Here is a 22,376-nt window from a genome sequence, read left to right on the forward strand (position 1 = left end):
CCAGGCTAATTTAACTTTTATCTCTGTTTTTGGTCATCTTATAACCTGCTATACTTTAACTCAGCTATCGCCCCGTTTAGAGATATCGTCTCTTGTGCCATATACTGATGCGTTTTCCTTGCAGACTTTTAGCATCATTTGTGTGTAGCTTCCTCTATGTTGTTTCTGTGTTTTCTAGTCATTGTCTCCCAACTATATTATTCAACTTCAGTTGCTAATGGATCCATCTAAGGAATGCCTCTTCAGATCATTCTGTCTAAACTCAAATTTATTGCCTCCCATTAATCTAAATCCTCCTGCTATTCTTTGTTGGTCAATGCCACTATTTTCTAAAACCTTGCCTTTGTTGTAATAGAGATTAAGGTTTATAGTTGTGATTAGGTCTCTCATTGTGCAACAAATCAACCTTGTCAAGACATCATCCTGTGACACTACAGTAGTTCCTATTTAGTTATGATAGCTTCTTTAAACTCAAAGTCTTTGTTTCTGATGCATCATAAATGATCCAACTTTTAACATTTGCATTGTCATTTTCTGGAAGTACATCTGTTGAATAGGAGACCAAAGAATTTCCCACCTCTAATGCAATTTGAATTGTGCAAGCCCCAATGTGTCGTCTAGATTTATAGCACTCTGTACAGCAATGGAATAACTTTTACTGGGTAATAGTCACATGCATGCTTTGACAATTTCATAATTTTACTGAATCAGTCATTAGAATTCCACTGGTTTTATAGGAGTGTTAATGCAGGATCAAGGAAATGACATTTTGTGCATATCTGTGAAGGCAAATTCAATATTAGGACTGTAGTTTTATTAACAATAGTATTTACCAATAGGCTATGCTAGCATCCCTAGTATTATGATAATTCATAGATGTAATCTGTAATGACCGATAATTTTTCTCCCTTAACATAAAATAAATTAGCATAAATAATGTGTTGCTTTATTTAAATTATTAACTTTCTTGTTTCTTTAGTACGGCTAAGGAAATAATTAAAATTGATTTCCTTAATTATGTGGACAAGTTAAGAATCTTATTAATCAATTAAATTATTAATTGATTTATGTCCTAATGAATTATGTGATTTTTAGAAGTAAATAGTTCAAATTCTATTTTTGTGTGTGACTCATAAAAAATAAATATATTTATATCTGTATGTATGAAAGCAAAATAAAAATAAATTAAAAAAATTTAAATTATTATTTACAGAGCTCATCTTCTCCTATAAAGGGAGCTTCTCCTCCCTCGTTTCTCATCAAACTTTACAACAGAAGGATTGAGGAGAGGATTCCCTAAGGAGAGGTAAGATCATTTATTCTTTTCTAACTAGCTTTGCTTCATGTTTGAGATCTTTGATATTAGGATTCTTATAATTTTATAATGCATAATAATGTATTAATTTCGAAATTTTATGATTGATAAGTAATAATAATAATTGATTTGTGATGTTATAATGGTTGTTTGACTTATAATGATCTCTTAAGCTTAAATGAATTTCAATATTAATTTAATTATTAAAATTCTTATTTCTAATTCATGTAATTAGATATATTTATGTTTCAAGAATTGTGTGAATTTGATTTAATTACTTTTAAATTTAGGACCATGAATTTAAATTATTTAATTTATGGATTTATGTTACTCTTTAATAATTTAAAATATTAAAATCTAACTTAATAAAAAAGTCTAACTATGGTCTGACCTAAGTCAGGTTGATCTACCAGATCTGGTCGACTCAGCCCTTTGGTTAGGTAAGATATAGTCTATGTGGCAAGGTACGACCTAACTATTATGGCCAAACGTGGTCCAATCTATGTGGCTAGGTATGACCTAACTTATGTGGCTAGGCGTGACTTAGCTTATGTGGCCAAGCACGATCCTGCTCATGTGGCTAGGTACGATCCAACCCACGTAACTAGGCATGACTCAACTTGCGACCCAAGCGTGGCCCAGTTCAGTGTTAAGGCTAAGCTCAACTCGTGAATGAGTTTTAGCTCAGCCTACGAAGCTAGGTTGTCTAGCTATGCGATTGGCATTAGACACATCGTCATCTCTCTATCTAGCCCATTATACCTTAACCCTGCCTGCTACTTGGGACAAGCATGTGCGACGTATATGATCGGTCCAAGACTCAGGTGAGTCGATTCGGTTTGTGCTAGCACTATATGACATATTCCAATTTCCTCTCTCTTTATTGATTTGAACTCGTTAATTGATTGAATCAGACATGTTTGATCAGTTCAATCCAATTTTGAGTGATTCCAGATCAACTTGATTAGTTCAAACCTACTTGACTTAATTGAAATTAATCAAATCTAAATTAGAATAGTCTATGGTGATTCCAGGCTGATTCTATAAGGATTTGAGGTTGGTTCTGTTACGTCCTAATTGAATTGAGTTTGGTTCAAGTTAATTGAGCTATTTCAATTATGGTTCTGTTTGATTGAGGACTATTGAGAGACTGATGCCTCATATCTTTATGATTTGATGAACTTAAAATTTTTATCTGAATGTGTCATTTGGAAATGATTATTGGTTTTATATACTTTTAGTTTATGATATTGGTGTGATTGTTACCATGTAGTATATATGACTATGCTAGTGGTACACTTTGGAAGTGCAACTTTTGAAAGGAGCTATGGGCCCATCACAGTGCGAAGCCACTAATGAGCATAGTCTAGCAGATTATACAACAAGCATGGTCCCTCATAATGTTTTATCATACTATTTCTTGGATACATGCATGCATGAACGAATTAATGTAATGAATGATCATGGTTGACTATGTATCTCTATCAAGGGAAGGGAGGGCGATTCCCTTCGGGGATTAGTGGGTTGTTAGACGTGATTGTTAGACAGTTCCTTCATCCATTGTTGGGAGGAACATGTCCCCACTTGGGCGGGTGAGGGATACCACTTCATATGATATTGGGAGTGTAATACGAGTTTTCTCCGTTCATTGTTGAGAAGAATCCATCCCGTGGAGTATATCTCTCCATCCGTTGTTAGAAGAGTGCACCATTGGGTATGGTATACATCTTTGTTATCTGACTGTTATAAATGTCATCGACATGTGTTGCATGTGATTGATGCATGATTTTGTTTACTGTATAAGAATTATTATTAATTTTCTAATATATGAATTTCATAATGAATGGATGCGTTATCATTTTATATTAAATTATTGACATTTATATATATTTCACATATATTAAAATTATTTTTATGATAAAATTATTTTTATGATTTTTTAAATATTCATACCAGCATGTGTAGTTGCTGATGTGTTTTTATCTTATATTTATTTTCATAGTGACTTATTATTTTGTAATAGATCTAAGGCTTAAGTGGAAGGACTTTTTCGTCACTTGTGGCCCTACTAAGAAGATATGATTTTTTTAGTAAAAATAAATAATTATTATTGTAAAGATAAGAATTTGAATTCAAAAATAAAAGAAAAAAATCTTCTCTAAATTATGAATGTTAAAATAATAGTTTTTTTTTATAAATCTGGGTGTGACGATTTAATAAGATCAGGGCAATGGTTTTGAGAGTCTATTGGAATATGGGATTTTAGGATTAAAATATTAGATGACTCAATTAGTTTTGAGATTTAGGTTTTGGGTTTACGTAATAATGTAAATGAAGTATGGTTTTAAATATTAGGGTCATTTTAGTAAGCCAAATATGTTTTTTTTTTCTTTGATAAGGAAATGATTAATTTAGGATGTTACTCAAGGAGAGTCTCATTAAATGATTTGAACTAAGATTATTGAGTAAAATGTCAAAAGTTTAGTATATTTTCTCTAAATTACAATAAGTGTTATAATATTTTGTAATAGAAACTCTCGTAAAATCTTACGTTTTGAATATAATTTTGTCACGACACTCTTATCCACCTTTTGAAAAGTAGATAATAGTTATTAATTTGATTTGATTATAGAATGTATTATTTTCTGTTTGAGATGTAATAAATAAATAAATATCAATTGACTTAATTATTCATGAAGATGGACATATTAGATTTATATCTAACACTTAAAAAAAATAATTTGTTCATCTGACTAGAACTATTATATGATGCTTATGTTTACTGTGAAATATCTAGATTTTTATTTTACAAAAAGAGTTTATTTCATGAGTCTTGTAGCATATCTTTTATAGTTTATTTATGTTGAGGATCTATAATTCCTTCAAACAATTTTGTTATAAATTTTAAGTAGATTATACATGAATGAAGTTTGACATAATTTCTATTACAGTTTGTTACCCTATGCTCTGGAATATTATTCTTGTCTATAATTATAAATAGAATAAATTTAATAGAAAATTATGAAAACATATTTGCTTCTTGTTCTGTAGTTTCTTCAAGGTTGATTATCTTCTATACATTTGCCTTACATTGTTATGAATGCATATGGTTAGTTTTGAAAAAGTTTTGACAATTATTGACTAGACATGTTATAATTATAAAAATTATAACACATGTCTAGTCTCATTAACTGAAGATCATATTAAGTATCAATTATTCTCTCTGATGTAAAAGTTTTGATAAATTTTAAATAAAAAAATTTTGTAGGATCTTTCAAAAATATATAATTTGAAAAGTTTTTAACCTTATAATTTTTGTTACCATTTATTATTCTTAAAATTGAGATTAGAGTTGACATGTGTTAGGATGGTTTGTAGAAGTTATTTTTGACATTGATAATATATGTGCTTTTGTAGTTGAATAAATTTGATCATGCATTGATATTTAAACTTAATATATATGTAACTAATTTGAATGGAGTTTTAATTTAATAAGTGGTAAATTAATTATTAGATATTATTTGTCTCTTGCAACGATGAAATTTTATGAGAATTAAATATAATGTTATTTCTTTGGCATATATAATATAAATCATTTGAAATTATACAAGAATATATGTTGAATAATTGAATAATTTTTTATCCTTTCAATTGTGTATGTTTGTTGAGTTACACATGTAGCCTCAACTTTATTTTATGTCCACAACCAATTAGTTTTTAAAATTCAAAAATTCTAATGATTTATTGGATATTGAATTTGATATGCTTGTTATGGGTAATCTAAAATCAAATTTATTGAATGAGTTTCGTCAATTTCTTATATATTTTATGCTAAAAAAATATATATAACTAAAAAAAACACATCTTTCGACTTAAAATTTTCGAGTGGCACATTTACATCTAAATATTTTCAAGTTGATTTAGATTTATCTTTTGACTTAGTATTTCAAGTGCTAACTATGTTGATTAATATTATTTTTCATATCAAATTTGCGAATCAAATTTTAGTTAAACGGGGGAGAAATGTAATCACCAAGAATTTTTCTCCTTGAACATAAATAAATTACTATAAATAACATGTTGTTTTATTTAAATTATTAACTTTCTTTTTTGCGTAGCATGGCTAAGGAAATGATTAAAATTGATTTTCTTAATTATGTAGACAAGTTAGGAATCTTGTCAATTAATTAAATTATTAATTGATTTATTTTCTAATGAGTGACGTGAGTTTTAGAAAGTAAGTAATTTGAATTCCATTTTTGTGTGTGAACCATAAGAAATAAATATTATATTTCTATGTTTATGTGTGAAAACAAAATAAAAATAAATTTAAAAAAATTTAAATTATTACTTACCTTTCAAGGAGAATTCATCTTCTTTTATACGAAGGGGGCTCTTCCTCCATCATTCCTCATCGAGCTTGATAGCGAAAGGATTAAGGAGAGACTTCATTAAGGAGAAGTAAGATCCTTTATATTTTTTCTAACCAACTTTAGTTCATGTTTTGAAATATTTGATACTAGGATTCTTATAATTTTATAATATATAAAATTATATTAATTTCAAAATTTATGATATTAAGTAATAATAATTGCTTTATGATATTAGAATAATTATTTGACTTATAGTGGTCTCTTAAGCTTAAGTGAATTTTAAGATTGATTTAATTATTAAAATTTTTAATTTTGGATTAACATAATAGTTCTAATGCATTTAATTAGATATATTTATGTTCAAGAATTATGTGTAAATTTCTATGCTTCAATTAGTTTTAAATTTAAGATCATGAATTTAAATTGTTTAATTCATGGATTTTAGTTACTCTTTAATAATTTAAAATATCAAAATATAATATAATAAGATGAGCCTAACTTGGGTCTGACCTGAGTCAGGTTGATCTATCAAACCATGTCGACCCAGCACTTGTGGCCAAGTAAGACCCAGCCTATATGATAAGGTACAACTCAACCTATGTGGCCAAGTGCGACTCAGCCTATGTGGTTAGGCATGATCTAGCTCATGTGACCAAGCACGATCCAGCTCATATGTTCATATACAACCCAACTCATGTGGCCAGGCATGACCCAGCCCATGTGGTTAAGCATGACCCAACTTACGAGATAGGCGTGACCTAGTTCAATGGTAAGGCTGAGCCCAACTTGTGAGGCTTAGCTTAACCCGTGAAGCTAGGCCCGCCCAACTATGTAATTGGTGTTGGATATATCGTCTTTTTATCTAGCCTATTGTACCTCAACCCAATTTGTTACTTGGGATATGCATGTGCAACACACGTGATCCGTCCAAGACTCAGGTGGGTCGATTCGGTTTGGGCTAGCACTATGCGACATAGTCCAATTTACGCTCCCTTTATTGGTTTAAGCTCGTTAATTGACTGAATCATATAAGATTGATCAATTCAAGCCTCTTCAGGGTGATTCCAAATCAACTTAACTAGTTCAAGCCTACTTGATCTGAACAAAATCAATCGAATCTAAATTAGACCAGTCTAGGGTGATTCCAGACTGATTTTATAAGAATTTGAGGTTGGTTCTATTAGGTCCTAATTGAATTGAGTTTAACTCAAGGCAATTGGATTATTCCAATTAGGGTTCTAGTTGATTGAGAATTGTTGAGAGACTGATGTCTCATATTTTTATGATTTGATGAACTTAAAAGTTTTATATAAAGGTGTCATTTGGAAATGATTATTACTTTTTTGTTTTTTAGTTTATGATATTGATGTGATTGTTACAATGCAGTATATGTGACTATTTCAATTAGGGTTCTAGTTGATTGAGAACTATTGAGAGACTGATGTGTTATTTGGAAATGATTCGATTAACTTAAAAGTTTTATGTAAGGGTGTTATTTGAAAATGATTATTGTTTTTTTGTTTATGATATTGATGTGACTATTACAATGTAGTATATGTGACTATGCTAGTAGTTCATATTGGAAGTGCAACATGTGAAAGGAGCTAAGGGTCCATCACAATGCGGAGCCACCAATGGACATAGTCTAGTAAATCATACATCAAGCATGGTTCCTCATAATATTTTATCATACTATTTCATGGATGTATACATATATGAATGGATGAATGTAATGAATGATCATGGTTGATTATGTTTCCCTACCAAGGGCAAGTAGAGCGATTCCCTTCGGGGATTAGCGGGCTATTAGATGTGATGGCTAGATGGTTCCTTCATCCGTTGTTGGGAGAAACATGTCTCTACTTGGGCGAGTGAGGATACCACCCCATTCGCTATTGGGAGTGCGATATAGGTTTTCTCCATTCGCTATTGAGATGAATTCATCTTGTAGAGTATGTCTTTCCATCCGTTGTTGGGAGAGTGCACCATCAGGTGTGGTGTATGCGTTTGTTATTTAACTGTTATGTATGTCATCGAGATATGTTGCATGTGACTGATGCATGATTTTGTTTACTGTATAAGAATTATCAATATTATTCTGATACATGAGTTTCATAGTGAATTGATAAGTTATCATTTTATATTAAATTATTAATATTTATATATGTTTCACAAATATTCAAATTATTTTTATGATTTTTCAAAGGTTCCTATCAGCATATATGGTTGCTGATGTATTTTTATCTTATATTTAATTTTAGAATAACATATTACTTTGTAGTATATCTAAGGTTTAGGTGGAATAGTCTTTTTCGTCACTAGTGGCCCTACCAAGAAGATGTGATTGTTTTCTAGTAAAAGTAAATATTTATTATTGTAAAGACAAGAATTTGAATTCAAAAATAGAAGAAAAATCTTTTATAAATTATGAATATTAAAATAATAGTTTATTTTTTTATAAATATGGGATGTAACAATTTAATGGTATCAAAGCAATGGTTTTGAGGACCTGTTGGAATATGTGATCATAGGATTAGAATATTAGATAACTTAATTAGTTATAAGATTTAGCTTCTCAGTTTACATAGTAATGCAATTGAAGCATGATTTTAATAGTTTAGAGTTATTTTATTGAGCCAAATATGATTTTTTTTATAAAGAAATGATTAATTAAAGATTTTACCCAAGGAGAGTCTCGTTAAATGACTTGAATTAAGATTATTGAGTAAAAGGCCAAAATTTTAGTGTATTTTCTCTAAATTACAATAAGTGTTATATAAAGTCTTATGTTTTGAATATAATTTTGCCATGATACTCTTTTCCACTTTTTAAAAAGTAGATAATAGTTGTTAATTTGAGTATAGAATGTATTGTTTTCTTTTTGAGATGTATTAAATAAATAAATATCAATTGACTTAGTTATTTATGAAGATACACATACTAGATTTATATCTAATACTTCAAAAATAATTTGGTAAAATGACTAAAAATATTATATGATGCTTATGTTCAGTGTGAAATATCTAGATTTTCATTTCACAAAAAAAAGTTTATTTCATGAGTCTTGTAGCATATTTTTTAAAATGTATTCATGTTGGGGATCTTGGATTCCTTTATATAATTTTGTTATAAATTTTAAGTAGATTATACATAAATGAAGTTTGACATAATTTCTATTACAGTTTATTACCTTATAGCTCTGGATTATTATTCTTGTCTATAATTATGAAGAGGATAAATTTAATAAAAAATTATAAGAGCATATTTGCTACTTATTGTATGGTTTCTTTAGGGTTGATTATCTTCCTCACCTTTGCCTTATATTGTTATGAATGCTTATGGTTAATATGTCTAGTTTTGCTAACTAAAGATCATATTAAGTATCAATTATTTTCTCATATGTAAAAATTTTGATAAATTTGAAGTACAAAAATTTTATAGGATATTTTAAAAATATATAAATTAAAAAGTATTTACCTTTATAATTTTTGTTATCATATATTATTCTTAAACTTAAGATTAGACTTGACATGTGTTAGGATGGTTTGTAGAAATTAATTTTGACATTGATAATATATGTGTTTTTGAAGTTGAATAAATTTGATCATGCATTGATATTTAAACATAATTATATGTGTAACTAAATTGAATGGAGTTTTAATTTAATAAGTGGCAAATTAATTATTAGATACTATTTGTCTACTGCAACAACGAAATCTTATGAGAATTAAATATAACGTTATTTCTTCGACACATATAATATAAATCATTTGAAATTATAAAAGAATATATATTGAATAGTTGAATACATTTTTATCATTTCAATTGCTTTTGTTTGTTGAGTTACACATGTAGTCTCAACTTATATTTTATGTCCACAACTAATTAGTTTTTTAAATTTAAAAATTCTAATGATTTATTGGATATCAAATTTGATATGGGTAATCTAAAACCAAATTTATTGAATGAGTTTCCTCAATTTCTCATTTTTTTTATGCTGAAAAAAATATAAAACAAAGAAAACACATCTTTTGACTTAAAAGTTTTCGAGTGGCACATTTATATCTAAATATTTTCAAGTTGATTTAGATTTATCCTTTGATTAAGTATTTGAAGTGTTAACTATATTGATTAATATCATTTTTTATATCAAATTTGGGGACCAAATTTCAGTTAAGTGGGGGAGAAATGTAATCAAGGATAATTTTTCTCCCTTAACATGAATAAATTACCAAAATAATGTGTTGCTTTATTTAAATTATTAATTTTCTTATTTGTGTAATAAGGCTAAGGAAATGATTAAAATTGATTTCCTTAATCATGTGGAATCTTATCAATCAATTAAATTATTAATTGATTTATTTCCTAATGAGTAATGTAATTTTTAGAAAGTAAATGGTTCAAATTACATTTTTATGTGTGAACCATAAAAAATAAATATTTTATTTCTATCTTTGTGTGTAAAAGCAAAATAAAAATAAATTTAAAATAAAATTTAAATTACTACTTGCTCTTCGAGAAGAGCTCATCTTCTACTATATAAAGGGGCCTCCTCTCTCATTCCTCATTGAACTTAGCAGTGGAAGGATTGAGGAGAGGATTTCCCGAGGAGAGGTAGGATCCTCTATTCTTTTCTTACCAGCTTAGTTCACGTGAAATCTTTGATATTAGGATTCTTCTATTTTTATAATATATAATAATATACTAATTTCGAAATTTTATGATTAATAAGTAATAATAATTGATTTATGATGGTATAATGATTATTTGACTTATAGTGGTCTCTTAAGTTTAAGTGAATTTTAAGTTAATTTAATTATTAAAATTCATATTTTTATTAACATAATAATTTTAATTTATTTAATTAGATATATCTATGTTTCAAGAATTATATGTGAATTTTTATGATTTAATTAGTTTTAAATTTAAGATCATGAATTTAAATTGTTTAATTCATAGATTTGAGTTACTCTTTAATAATTTAAAATATTAAAATCTACTTTAATAAGAGGAGTCTAATTGGGGTCTGACCTAAGTCAGGTTGATCTTCTAGACCTGGTCGACCTAACACTTGTGGCTGGGTAAGATCTAGCCCATGTGATAAGGTACGACCCAACCCATGTGACTCGGTATGATCCGACCCATATGGCCAAGTATGACTCAACTCATGTGGTTAGGCACTGTCACACGCCCTCGAATTTTCACATTCAAGAGGTGTGAATCTATTTTAAAATCGATAATATTATAATTCAACAATAATCCAGGATCCAAATACACATTTGAGGTCATTAAGAAAACATTCAAGTCAAAATTTACCTTCATAATCTACAATTCATAAAACCTATGCAGTTTATAATCATACATCACATCACTTAATGATTCATAAAATTCAAAACCAACTCAACTAAATCATAACCACATCATAAATCTACTAGTGTGGGAATTTATACAATCACAAAACCAACATGTACCACATGTTTATATCCTTACACAAATTAAACTTAACATTCCCAAAATCCCGACATGAGAGGTACTTTTCAAACATTTACAAGATATATAAATCCAATTTTGTTGTTAATATTTCATTTCACACAAAATGTAATTATACAACAACAACCTATCAACTACGAAAGATTTGTCCAAATTCTTCTAGCTTTCCATTGTCTTAGACCAATTTAAATATTTTAGCGAGCGACAAGCTATTCTAAAAAAAATTATATAGCAACGGAGTGAGCATATAAAGCTCAGAAGCGACTAACATATGCATGGCAAAAGAGGACACTTTCAAACAAACAAGGTATCAAAATACAAGGTAGGGATACAAGAGTTCATAGATAGCCACTCATCGAATGTAGAATTACAATGTCATTTCGTTCGAAGCATGTTTTGTTTATAACAATTAAGATTAATTGGAGCATATCATTGGCATAAAAAACATTTAGGTACGTAACAAATGACATAAGAAGCATTTGGGTGTATATCAAAGATGTAAGAATGTTTAGGAACATATCAATGATATACGAAACATTTCGGAGCATATCAATGGCGTATGAAATGTTACAGAGCATATCAATGACATATGAAACATTTCGAAACATATCAATGACATATGAAATGTTATGGAGCATATTAATAGCATATGAGACATTTCGGAGTATATCAATGGCATATGAAATGTTTCGGAACATATTAATGATATATAAAATATTTCGGACCATATCAATAACAAATGAAATAGAAGCTCAAATGCCACATTTGACGTTTTATTTATTTCATTATTATCCAAAGCACATATAAAAGCACATAACCAAAGTTTTGGACATCATATCAAACACATAAAAGGTAAAGTGGGATTCCAAACATAATCTCCCACGTTTGGGATTGTCATCCATCCACGTTTGGCTGAAGCCGGAGGGGGCTAGTAGAGCATCGCGGACTCTAAGCATACATCCTTTACCATTTTTGACAAAGGTGCAAATAACCCCTTTATTATTTTTGGCAAAGGTCCATATAATCCCATAAACACTAGAGTGTACAAAAGGGTATTGTAAACAATAAAATTGGCACATATCAGAAACACATACGGAACAACGGAATGCAAGTGCCTATATGAAACATTACGATACAAACATAAACTTTACATAATAGATTCAGGTATGCAAATAATTGAAGGATAAAAGTATATATGATTTCAAAACAATAATGTAAAGCTCAATTGAAATAAAGATTTTAGTTGAAATCAATTTCCAAAGGAGATGAAACAAGTATAGGCGGAATCGACAAAATCTCGATTATGGCAGAATTTAAGAGGCACGTTTCATGAACTATTTAAATCGCCAATTATACTCCAATTTGCACAAACTATGTGTCATTCGAAAGATGTATCAATCTAGTTTTAGAAAAATCAAGTTTTGTATGAATTAGAGTTTCCAACAAGTTTTAAACAGTTTAGTAACTAAAGGTCAGAGAACATTGTCTCTGTTTCACTAAATTCATAGAGTCGATTAGAACAGATACTTTAATAAACATTTATGCTCCAAATCTTTCAAATCAGCTATGCACAGGAAGATTTATGAGTCTAGTTTCTAATAAATCATGTTTTGCATAAATAAGAGTTTCCAACAGAGATGTTATAACTGATAGTCTCTATTTTACAGATTTTATAGGGTCAGTTGAAATAACAGTTTGAGTAGGTAATTATACTGCAAATTTGTCAATCTTAGTATTAAAGGAAAAAGCTATGAGTCTATTTTCGGATGAATTTAGTTTTTCCTAAATCAATGATCGATGCAGAAAGTTTTGGCTAGAACAATGTAGAAAAGTCAAATCTTGAAAAAATCTAGATTTATAGTTTTATTTCCAAAAGACAGAAATATCATGTATGAAGCCAAAATCTTTCAAAATTTTCAGAATTAAGATGAAATCAGAGATCTAGATTATTATGGGATGGGATTAGAACACTTGTCTTAAAAAAATATGATTCCCAAATGTGGGTAATTGAAGCAAAACCTTAAGCCAAAGCAAAGCAAAGCTTCTTCTTCTTCAATTCAATTCCTCTTCCCTTCTCTTCTCAAGCCTACGCTAGTTGCAGCAAGTATCCCTTCTTTGTTAAGGTTTTCTTTGGTTTCTCATCTAATTACTTAGGTTTGGCTAATATAAAGATTGCAAGGTGGTAAGCGTGAATGAAAGAAACTTATGTGTCATCCATAGAACAAACATAGGTGGCACTATCCTTAGGTTAGTTAATGACACATGTCCTCAATTTAAAAAAAAAAATACTTAATATGAATCTTTCATAAATCATATCCAATTGTTATGATTCACATTTAGGTCCCTAGCAATAAACTTTTAATATAAAATCATTTAATACAAAAGAATTATTAAATAATCCTCATATTTACAAATAGGTCCTTACATTACAAATAAGCCTTTACAAAATTTTTAAAAATAAGGGATGTTACAGGCATGACTTAGCTCATGTGGCCAAGCATGGTTCAACTCATGTGACAAGGCACGATTCAACTCATATGGTCAAGCACGACCCAACTTACGAGCCAAGCGTGGTTTAGTTCAGCGGTAAGGCTGAGCCAAACTCGTGTGTGAGGCTCAGCTCAGCTAACGAAGCTAGGCCCGTCTAACTATGCGATTAGTGTTAGACACTTCGTCATCTCTCTATCCAACCCATTGTACTTCAACCTAACCTGCTACCTGGGACAAGCATGTGCGATGCATGTAAGTCATCCAAGACTCAGGTAGGTCGGTTTGGTTTAGGCTAACATTATGCAATATAGTCTAATTTCTTCTCCCTTTATTAATTTGAGCTCGTTAATTGATTGAATCAGACAGATTTGATCGGTTCAAGCTAGTTTAGGGTGATTCTAGATCAACTTGATTAGTTCAAACCTACTTGAACTAATTGAAATCAATCAAATCTAAATTAGATTAGTATAGAGTGGTTCCAAATCGATTCTATAAGGATTTGAGATTGGTTCTGTTAAGTCATAAATGAATGGACTTTGGTTCAAGTCAATTAAGCTATTCCAATCATAGTTCTGGTTGATAAAGAAATATTGAGAGACTAATGTCTCATATCTTTAGGATTTGATGAATTTAAAAATTTTATCTGAAGGAATCATTTGGAAATGATTATTGATTTTTTATTTTTTTAGTTTATGATATTGATGTGATTGTTACCATGTAGTATATGTGGCTATGCTATTGGTTCACATTAGAAGTATAACTTGTGAAAGGAGATACGGGCCCTTCACAGTGCGGAGCCACCAATGGACATAGTTTAGCAGATCACATACATCAAGTATGGTCCCTCATAATGTTTTATCATACTATATTTGGATGCATGCATGCTTGAATGGATGAATGTAATGAATGATCATGATTAACTATGTCTCCCTGCTATGAGTAGGTAGGGCGGTTCCCTTTAAGGACTAACGAGCCATCAGACGTGACGATTGGACGGTTCCTCCATTCACTGTTGGGAGGAATGTGTCCCCACTTTAGGTGGGTGAGGGATACCACTCCATCCATTATTGGGAGTGCGATATGAGTTTTCTTCATCCAATGTTGAGAGGAATCCATTTTGTTTAGTATGCATCTTCATTCATTGTTAGGAGAGTGCAACATCCGGTTTAGAGTATTTAACTGTTATGTATGTCATCGAGATGTGTTGCATATGTCTGATGCATGATTTTGATTACTATATAAGAATTATCATTATTTTTTTGATATGACATGAGTCTCCTAATGATATCATTTTATATTAAATTATTGACATTTATATATGTTTCACAAATATTGAAATTATTTTTTATGAATTTTCGAAGGTTCATACTAGTATGTGTATTTATTGATGTGTTTTTATCTTATATTTATTTTCAGAGTAACCTACTACTTTACAATAGATCTGAGGCTTAGGTGAAAAATACTTTTTCATTACTTGTGTTCCTACCATGAAGATGTGATCCTTCTTCTAGTAAAAATAAATATTTATTGTTGGAAAGATAAGATTTTGAATTCAAAAATAAGAGACAAAAAATCTTTTGTAAATTATGAATATTAAAATAATAGTTTTCTTTTTATAAATCTGAGATGTGACATAATCATATGATTTCAGTCAACTAATCTGATTAGTTATGGAATCATATATCTAAACCATATGAGAAATAACATTTTGTCAAGGTGACAAATCTGGATATAGGTTAGTACACCTTTAGACACTTTTTTTCTCTTGATCTTGACAGAAATAAAAAAATCCCAAGCTGGTTTTGGTCTTAGTAGTGTGAGACTGCCGGTAGATGGTCATTAAAAAATGGCTATATCTGAAAAAAGAAAAACCATATGGATGGAAGGCAGAGTTGTAGTACCAGCAGAAGTCTTAAAGATTAAATTGGGAAGAACATAATTGGTAGACTTGAGATTGAATGCCACCTGCAGGACGTGTTAAACACCTCATGCATATGTAACAACCACAATAAGAGGTAGAACATTTCTTTCAAGCCCAAAGAGTTGATTGGTCTAGGAGATGGTACTATGGACTATGGAGTTTGGATATATACAACTGATATGAACCCTATCTAACCCAGCAGTGGGTTAAGATTTCGTGAACCATATCTGATTCATGTAACATTTAACGGTTTGGGTTGGAGAGTTATGTCATGTTTTTATTTGTATTTTCTTAAATAAATCTTGTTAGATACTCATTGAGCATGTGCTTCGTTGATATGCAACCGAGATGCCATGTCAAGATTTCTTAAATCAAATGTGAAACGTGAACAGAATGGCTCATCAAGCAGTTTTGGTCAGGTTAATTCGCTTTGTTGCTAAAAGATTTTAAACACTTGAGAGAAAAGGGCCCAGCCTTGTGTTGTAGACAGAACTAAGGAGTGTCAGTTCACACAGCTATTCATTTCTTCAATTATTTAGACTATGGATCTTATTAGTTTTTAGTTGCTTTGATAGAAGAAGAGTCTCTTTAAAATGATAAGATATGATTGATTGAAAGTGCACCTTTTGCTTTTGAGAAATTAGTGAAAGAAGTAACTTTATCCCCACTGGTAAGGGACTGTATTCTGTGTGGAGGCATCATAGGATGCCTAGTTCCTTTGAAATTGTTTTTATTTGTTATATAAATTTTCTGAAGTTTCTTGCTATCGTTTATGTTTTACATGCTGACTTTACAATTCTTGCATGATTTGAACTATTTAAAGCATCAACCGGGCAAGCTTGTTTGATAAGCTTTTGTCTTCTTCGTATAACATGAGTAATGAAAAAATACAGAATGATGTTTAAGGACAAAAATGTTAGATTTAGATCTTAACATGCATGGTGTGTGACATAATTCACAAGATGAAAATTAGCATCTTAATGATAGAAGCCGCTTCTTTTTCATGATTATTTCTTTATCTGATATAATTTACATAGTCTTTGTTGGAGATAAGCTCAAAATGGCTAGTTTATTCAATGAGGCAAACATGTAAACTACACTCGAAAAATATGGTGTGATAGTATTGTCCATTGATCAAATTTTACATGGCAGATTGTGAAATGAGACTCTTACCGGGTTGCCAGGCAGGAAGCATGATGCAGGTTCTTCAGCTTAGAACTATACTGCCATTCCTTCTTCAGATATGACTACTTTACTGAATTTAGAATAAATCTGCTTGGGACATTTTTAACATATGAGTGAGCTCCTTTTAATTTCTACTGAAAAAAAGTATAAGGATTGTTAATGGTTATAATTTCTCCATTTTTGACATTACACAAACCATAACTTCTCTGAAGGCATGTTCCAAAGGTAATGTTAGATGTGGTGCTTGGATACACTTTTAAGTTTGATCTTTTGCAGGCTGCTTATTTAGGTTCATGCATGCAATTTTTCTTAATGATTCTCTAGCCCTTGTTTCTTTCCCAGAGAACTTGTTGTTGACTGCAGATCAGAGGACAGTGAAACTTGTCGATCTTGGTTTGGCACGGGAAGAAACATTAACAGAGATGATGACAGCTGAAACAGGGACATACCGTTGGATGGCGCCAGAGGTACATTGAATTGCTTGCTTACATCTTATCATTTGATAGATAATCTAAAACAGTCTCTTCTTTGCAGTTATACAGCACTGTCACGTTAAGGCACGGCGAAAAGAAGCACTACAATCATAAGGTGGACGTGTACAGCTTTGCAATCGTATTGTGGGAGCTGCTTCATAATCGGCTTCCATTCGAAGGCATGTCCAACCTGCAAGCAGCCTATGCAGTTGCTTTCAAGGTAGTTCCGCTGCACTGTTAAATCCTGTAACTCGAGACAGTTTCTCGAACATTATTTTAGTCATGCATTGTAATTTTTTTTGCATGTTTTAGAACGTCAGGCCGAGTGCTGATGACTTACCCGAGGAACTGGCTTCGATATTAACTTCTTGTTGGAAAGAGGATCCAAATTCCAGACCCAACTTTAGTCAGATAGTTCAGATGCTTCTACATTATCTGTCCACTCTTTCACCACCGGAACATGTCAATCCTTCCCGTGGCTACAGTTCGGAGAATGTAGTTTTACCACCTGAATCTCCTGGCACAAGCTCACTGATGGCAGCTCGAGATGGAATTGGTGATACGACGTCCGACGAGAACAAACGGAGGGGATTCTTCTTCTGCTTCAGCCAGTGCTTCTGATGTCCAGTCGAAGAGAAGCTTTGTGGAATTTCAGACAATTCACCTTGTCCAGTATGTTAGGAATGAACAAGAGCAATGTTAAGGTTGTTTATATGTCGAAATTACTTGATCCCCATCCATACTTGGGGTAAATTGCTTTCTGAAATGCTGGTGGAATGACCGGAAAAGCCTTCTGTTTAGGGTTTCGGGGGGATCGTAATTGTTGAATTCCATATGGTGCAAAATAAACAGGGCAAGAAGCTAGACTAATCGGGACATGTTTATGTATTCTAGAAATGCATTATTGGTCTCTGCAATCCTTGATATTGATGTTGTTTTTCTTTCATGATACCTATGGTAGGTTGGGTTGGTTATATATAGTTCATGGGAGTAGGGCAGTTATTTGGTAATTAGTATGATCAGATAGTTTTAAACGATATTTTGCTGTAATAGCGCTTGTTCTTAGCTTATTGAAAAGATTATGATTGGACCATTTGTTTCTTCTTCTTCTTCTTCTTCTTCTTCTTCAGAACAAGAGTCATACAAAAGGGGAAGAATATATATCCACGTTTTCAGAAGTTTATATGTCAAAAAACGTCATTTCATGGTATTATTTCAGAATGGAATGATCATTACTGTGAATTCATTTTACAATCTGGAAATTTTCCTAGAAGAAAAAGATTTACTTGGCAGGCACTTCACCAACTACTAAAGCATCAATTATCGATCAGCATTTTTGATGCAGTGTCAAATGTGAGATTCTCGTGTTAATAAGTAATAATATTTGGTAAATTTTATAATAAAGAGGTACATGCAAGAGACAAACATCCATAGCTGAGAAATCAAGAAACAAATGCACGCTTGTTTTTTCTTTTCACACTTGGTTTTTCGAGTGCATGCAAATGTTTACATCAAGCGCATGATATTTGCTTTTAGTGAGCACGCACGCGCGCACACACACATAATCTATTCCAATCACTCGGAAAAAAGTTGGGAACCATACTTGGTGACATGTTCGCAATGATAAGGTAAGCATATCTCTCATCTGGACTATATATACAATTCAAAGCATGATTGATGACCATGAGATTACAGGAATGAGAGGGAAATAAAGCCTTGCGCATTCATTTATAATCTTGGACTGAGAAGCAATCATTCAGTTCAGAAAAGGACTGGCCACCAACTCACTATTCTTTCCTGCGAACCAAATTGCAGGTCCTGCAGCATTATAAGAATATAGAAAGAATCAAAGAACCCTCAAGCTGTAGTGGAGATTTGTGCACTTAAAAATGCAAAGATGAGGAAAATAAGCAAAGGACCCCATGATACAGAAAATGACTTCCATGCAAAGGACCCCATCATCGGGCAGGAATTTGACCTTTCACCCTTCAACGGAGGAGCCCCGGATGCAGGGTAGTGTTTTTCCTAAGAGCAAAAATAGATTGTTAGAAAATTGTTTGAAATAAAAACATGTCAATAAGCAGGTAAAGATGTTACCACCCAAGTCCTTCTAAGTGAAGATTTAGGATCCTATATGACCAAGAAAAACAGACAGATAAACTGATAAAGATTTGGTCCATTCATTTCTTCATCTAAATAATGAAAATCAAAACAATGGCAAGCTATAAGTCATGCTCCAAACACTACAAACATAAAATTCAAAGTAAAACTACTTTTAAGTAAACATTACTTGTTGTTGGTCCAGTGTGAGAAACAGATTGTGTCCATTGGCCTCATAGGAGAATCTTTTTCAATAGGGGTGGCTGTGGTGTCTGTCTTCAGGGTTCTTGGACCAACTTTGACAGTGAACACATCACTTTCCTCATTGACAGGGTCCATCTCACTCTTTCAAGTTGTTTTATCAGCTGTTGGTAGGAAAATTTTGAAACTACTTGTTCACCTTCTATTTGATCATCCTCATGGCTGACATGGTACTGCTGCCTGACCCAAATATGCTTTGCCTGATTTGCAGCCATTAGAACTTCAATAGAGAACCACCATTTTCTTCCAGGCTTTCTGAACTCCATTCTCTAGCACATGTTTTGTGCCATCTTACACGTTCCTCAGACAAACCACATCGGATTATTCTCCATTGCTTGCACTGGCCTTATCATATGCATTTGATATTCTGTGAAAGATATTAATACTGCTTCCATCTTTCTTGGCACCTAATGTGCATATCAAAGTTAGCTGCTAAAATTTTAATATCATATAGTAAGAAATACAACAGTTGAACCTAGCTTTACAAGGGAAATTTTGGGGATGAATATAGCAAATTCCGTCATCCCCCTCCAGAGTTGAAAAAACAAAAAAACTCATCAATAAGTGTGTGCGAATTCAGAATTTTGAGCCCAATTTTCCTGCTAAATGTTCCAACTTCCGATAGAACAACACAAGAATGATCAAAATTAACACTAGCAGGAAGTCCAGGCGAACCCAAAGCAACCTGAAATGCAAGTAGCAAGAATATTCAGAAATCAACTTTGGAAAAGTAACAAGTAATATAAGACATCAAGAGGATGCCATAGTCTTGTAAGACAAGCAATTCAGTTGCAGAATGTATGCTGAGTCTCTGAGTTGAAGGCATCACCAGTCATGACTTGAACAATGGCAGATTTGTTGGAATCTAGAGAGAGGAATGGATGGATAATATGCTTCCTATCTTATTCAGCAGCTGCAGCAATCTTGAGCAACTTGTTGAATATGCTATTACCAGAGATGAAATGGCCACACCAGAGATGAATTGATATCATATGGAATGATCGACTATTTGAAATACAGTCATTAGTCTTCCTGATCCCCAGCTGAATTCAGAAACTTAGAGGGACAAGCGTGGATGCTATGATAAAGTTGCCCATATTAGGATCTGAGTCATGTAACATGAGATAATCTGATTATCAAGGGTAGACAAGTGCCCTTGATTGGTGTTTTTTGTAATGCAGAAAATGAGAGACATGGTTATCTATTTCTTTATAGTTGATATGATTCAATGGATGGAATCAATTAGCCCACATTTAGCAATGCCATGGAACCTATGATAATTCATAATACGTCTCGGACCAGACCAGAGCTCAAAATTTATCTACTAAGGTCAAATATGGATTGGGTCTCCTCAAGAGTTGTCTAGTCTTTTTGGGGTGGAGGGAGTGATTACAGTTTAAAATACTAAGCAGGAAGCAATGATTTAAAAAGCGCTAGGCGCTAAAAGGCACCAAGGTCCAAAAATGCCCGAGGCGCTCGCCCGAGCAAAACAAGACGTTAAAATATAAAAATATATAATATAATTAATAAATATAATTATTTAAATAAAAAAAATACTATTAAATTAAGAAAATCTAAGGTACAAAATCACAATGTCACATTAACAAAAAGTCTTAAAATTTAAAACAATAAAATTTTACATCAAAATCATTTATTATAATCAATATTATCGTTATTTTTACACAAATCATCTTCATTGAATTCGTCCTCTTCCTCTTGTCCTTTTCATTAAAATATGTTTCATATTCTATGTCTTCAGGAGCCGAGGTTAATGCTTTTGTACTTATTTTTTTCTTTATCATCTGTCTTGTATATATTTGTAGTTCTCCAGCACCTGAAGCTCTTGTCACATCTCTCCATGTCAATTTATCATCTTCAAATATAAGCTCGTTTTCGACATCTTGCAAGTTGATACTCATTTCTCCCACCAACCACTCATATAAATCATCAATATCTTATAATGAGATTAGATCAATTATATTTCACAAATTATGACGAGCCTTCAAAGGTTTATTATACTTTATGTAAACAAGATCATGTAATTATTGATGTTCCAACCGATTTCTTCTCTTTGAGTGAATATATCATGTCATATAATTTAAAAATATATTAATATATCTATCTAAATTAATTAATTAATTAATTAAAATAAAAATATTTAGTGATCTTTACATACTCAAAGACACTCTAGTTTCGCTCACAACCCGAAGCACTACATGTCAAACTAAGTACTTTGATAACAAATTACTGTAAGTTAGGGGTGGAATTTCCAAATAGACTCCATCATTCAACTGCAAAATTTATGTTATTATTAGTAATAACATACTATACATAAAATTAATTATATCAAATTATTAATACTTGAAGACGTAGTTGTTCTGGATCGAATTGCCATTGGAATTCTAAAAAGATCTTCGAAATTTTTATATAGAGAAAATTCATAAATAATCTTATCTTGCACCTCAAGGCTTGGAACTAATCTTGTAACGTACTGATATAACCCATCCAAAACTTCTGCATCAAACCCAACAGATTTAATCTTATAAAAAAAATTTAGCGTTCAAATAATATCCTGTTGCATATAAGGGATGATAAAGTTGACAATTTCATCTTTCGTCAATTATTATAAAAATTTTCTCATATTTTTCTTTATTTTCATTAAAAGACCTTTTAATCATCTCCTTTGTTTTATTCATAGCCTCATAAATATATCTTATTGTAGGCTTATTTTCATTATCTACCAACCGAAGGACTCGAACAAGAGGGTT

The 22,376-nt window shown here is 31.4% G+C and overlaps 1 protein-coding gene across 2 annotated transcripts in view; it reads left to right on the plus strand.

Annotated features, from left to right (window-relative positions):
- LOC135612601 (serine/threonine-protein kinase STY13-like) overlaps nucleotides 1-18,193 on the plus strand; it is a 19,933-nt gene extending 1,740 nt beyond the window's left edge. Inside the window, exons 4-6 of one of the 2 annotated variants that reach the window (XM_065109072.1) lie at nucleotides 17,117-17,241; nucleotides 17,309-17,467; nucleotides 17,560-18,193. In XM_065109072.1, coding sequence (XP_064965144.1) covers nucleotides 17,117-17,241; nucleotides 17,309-17,467; nucleotides 17,560-17,868 — 593 coding nt within the window. In that variant the 3' untranslated portion in view covers nucleotides 17,869-18,193. The remainder of the gene's footprint in view (nucleotides 1-17,116; nucleotides 17,242-17,308; nucleotides 17,468-17,559) is intronic. The other variant, XM_065109073.1, reaches the window with a different exon arrangement.
- The last annotated feature ends 4,183 nt before the right edge of the window (nucleotides 18,194-22,376 follow it).

This window comes from Musa acuminata, chromosome BXJ2-5 (genome assembly GCF_036884655.1).
Source record: "Musa acuminata AAA Group cultivar baxijiao chromosome BXJ2-5, Cavendish_Baxijiao_AAA, whole genome shotgun sequence".
Classification (NCBI taxonomy): Eukaryota; Viridiplantae; Streptophyta; class Magnoliopsida; order Zingiberales; family Musaceae; genus Musa; species Musa acuminata.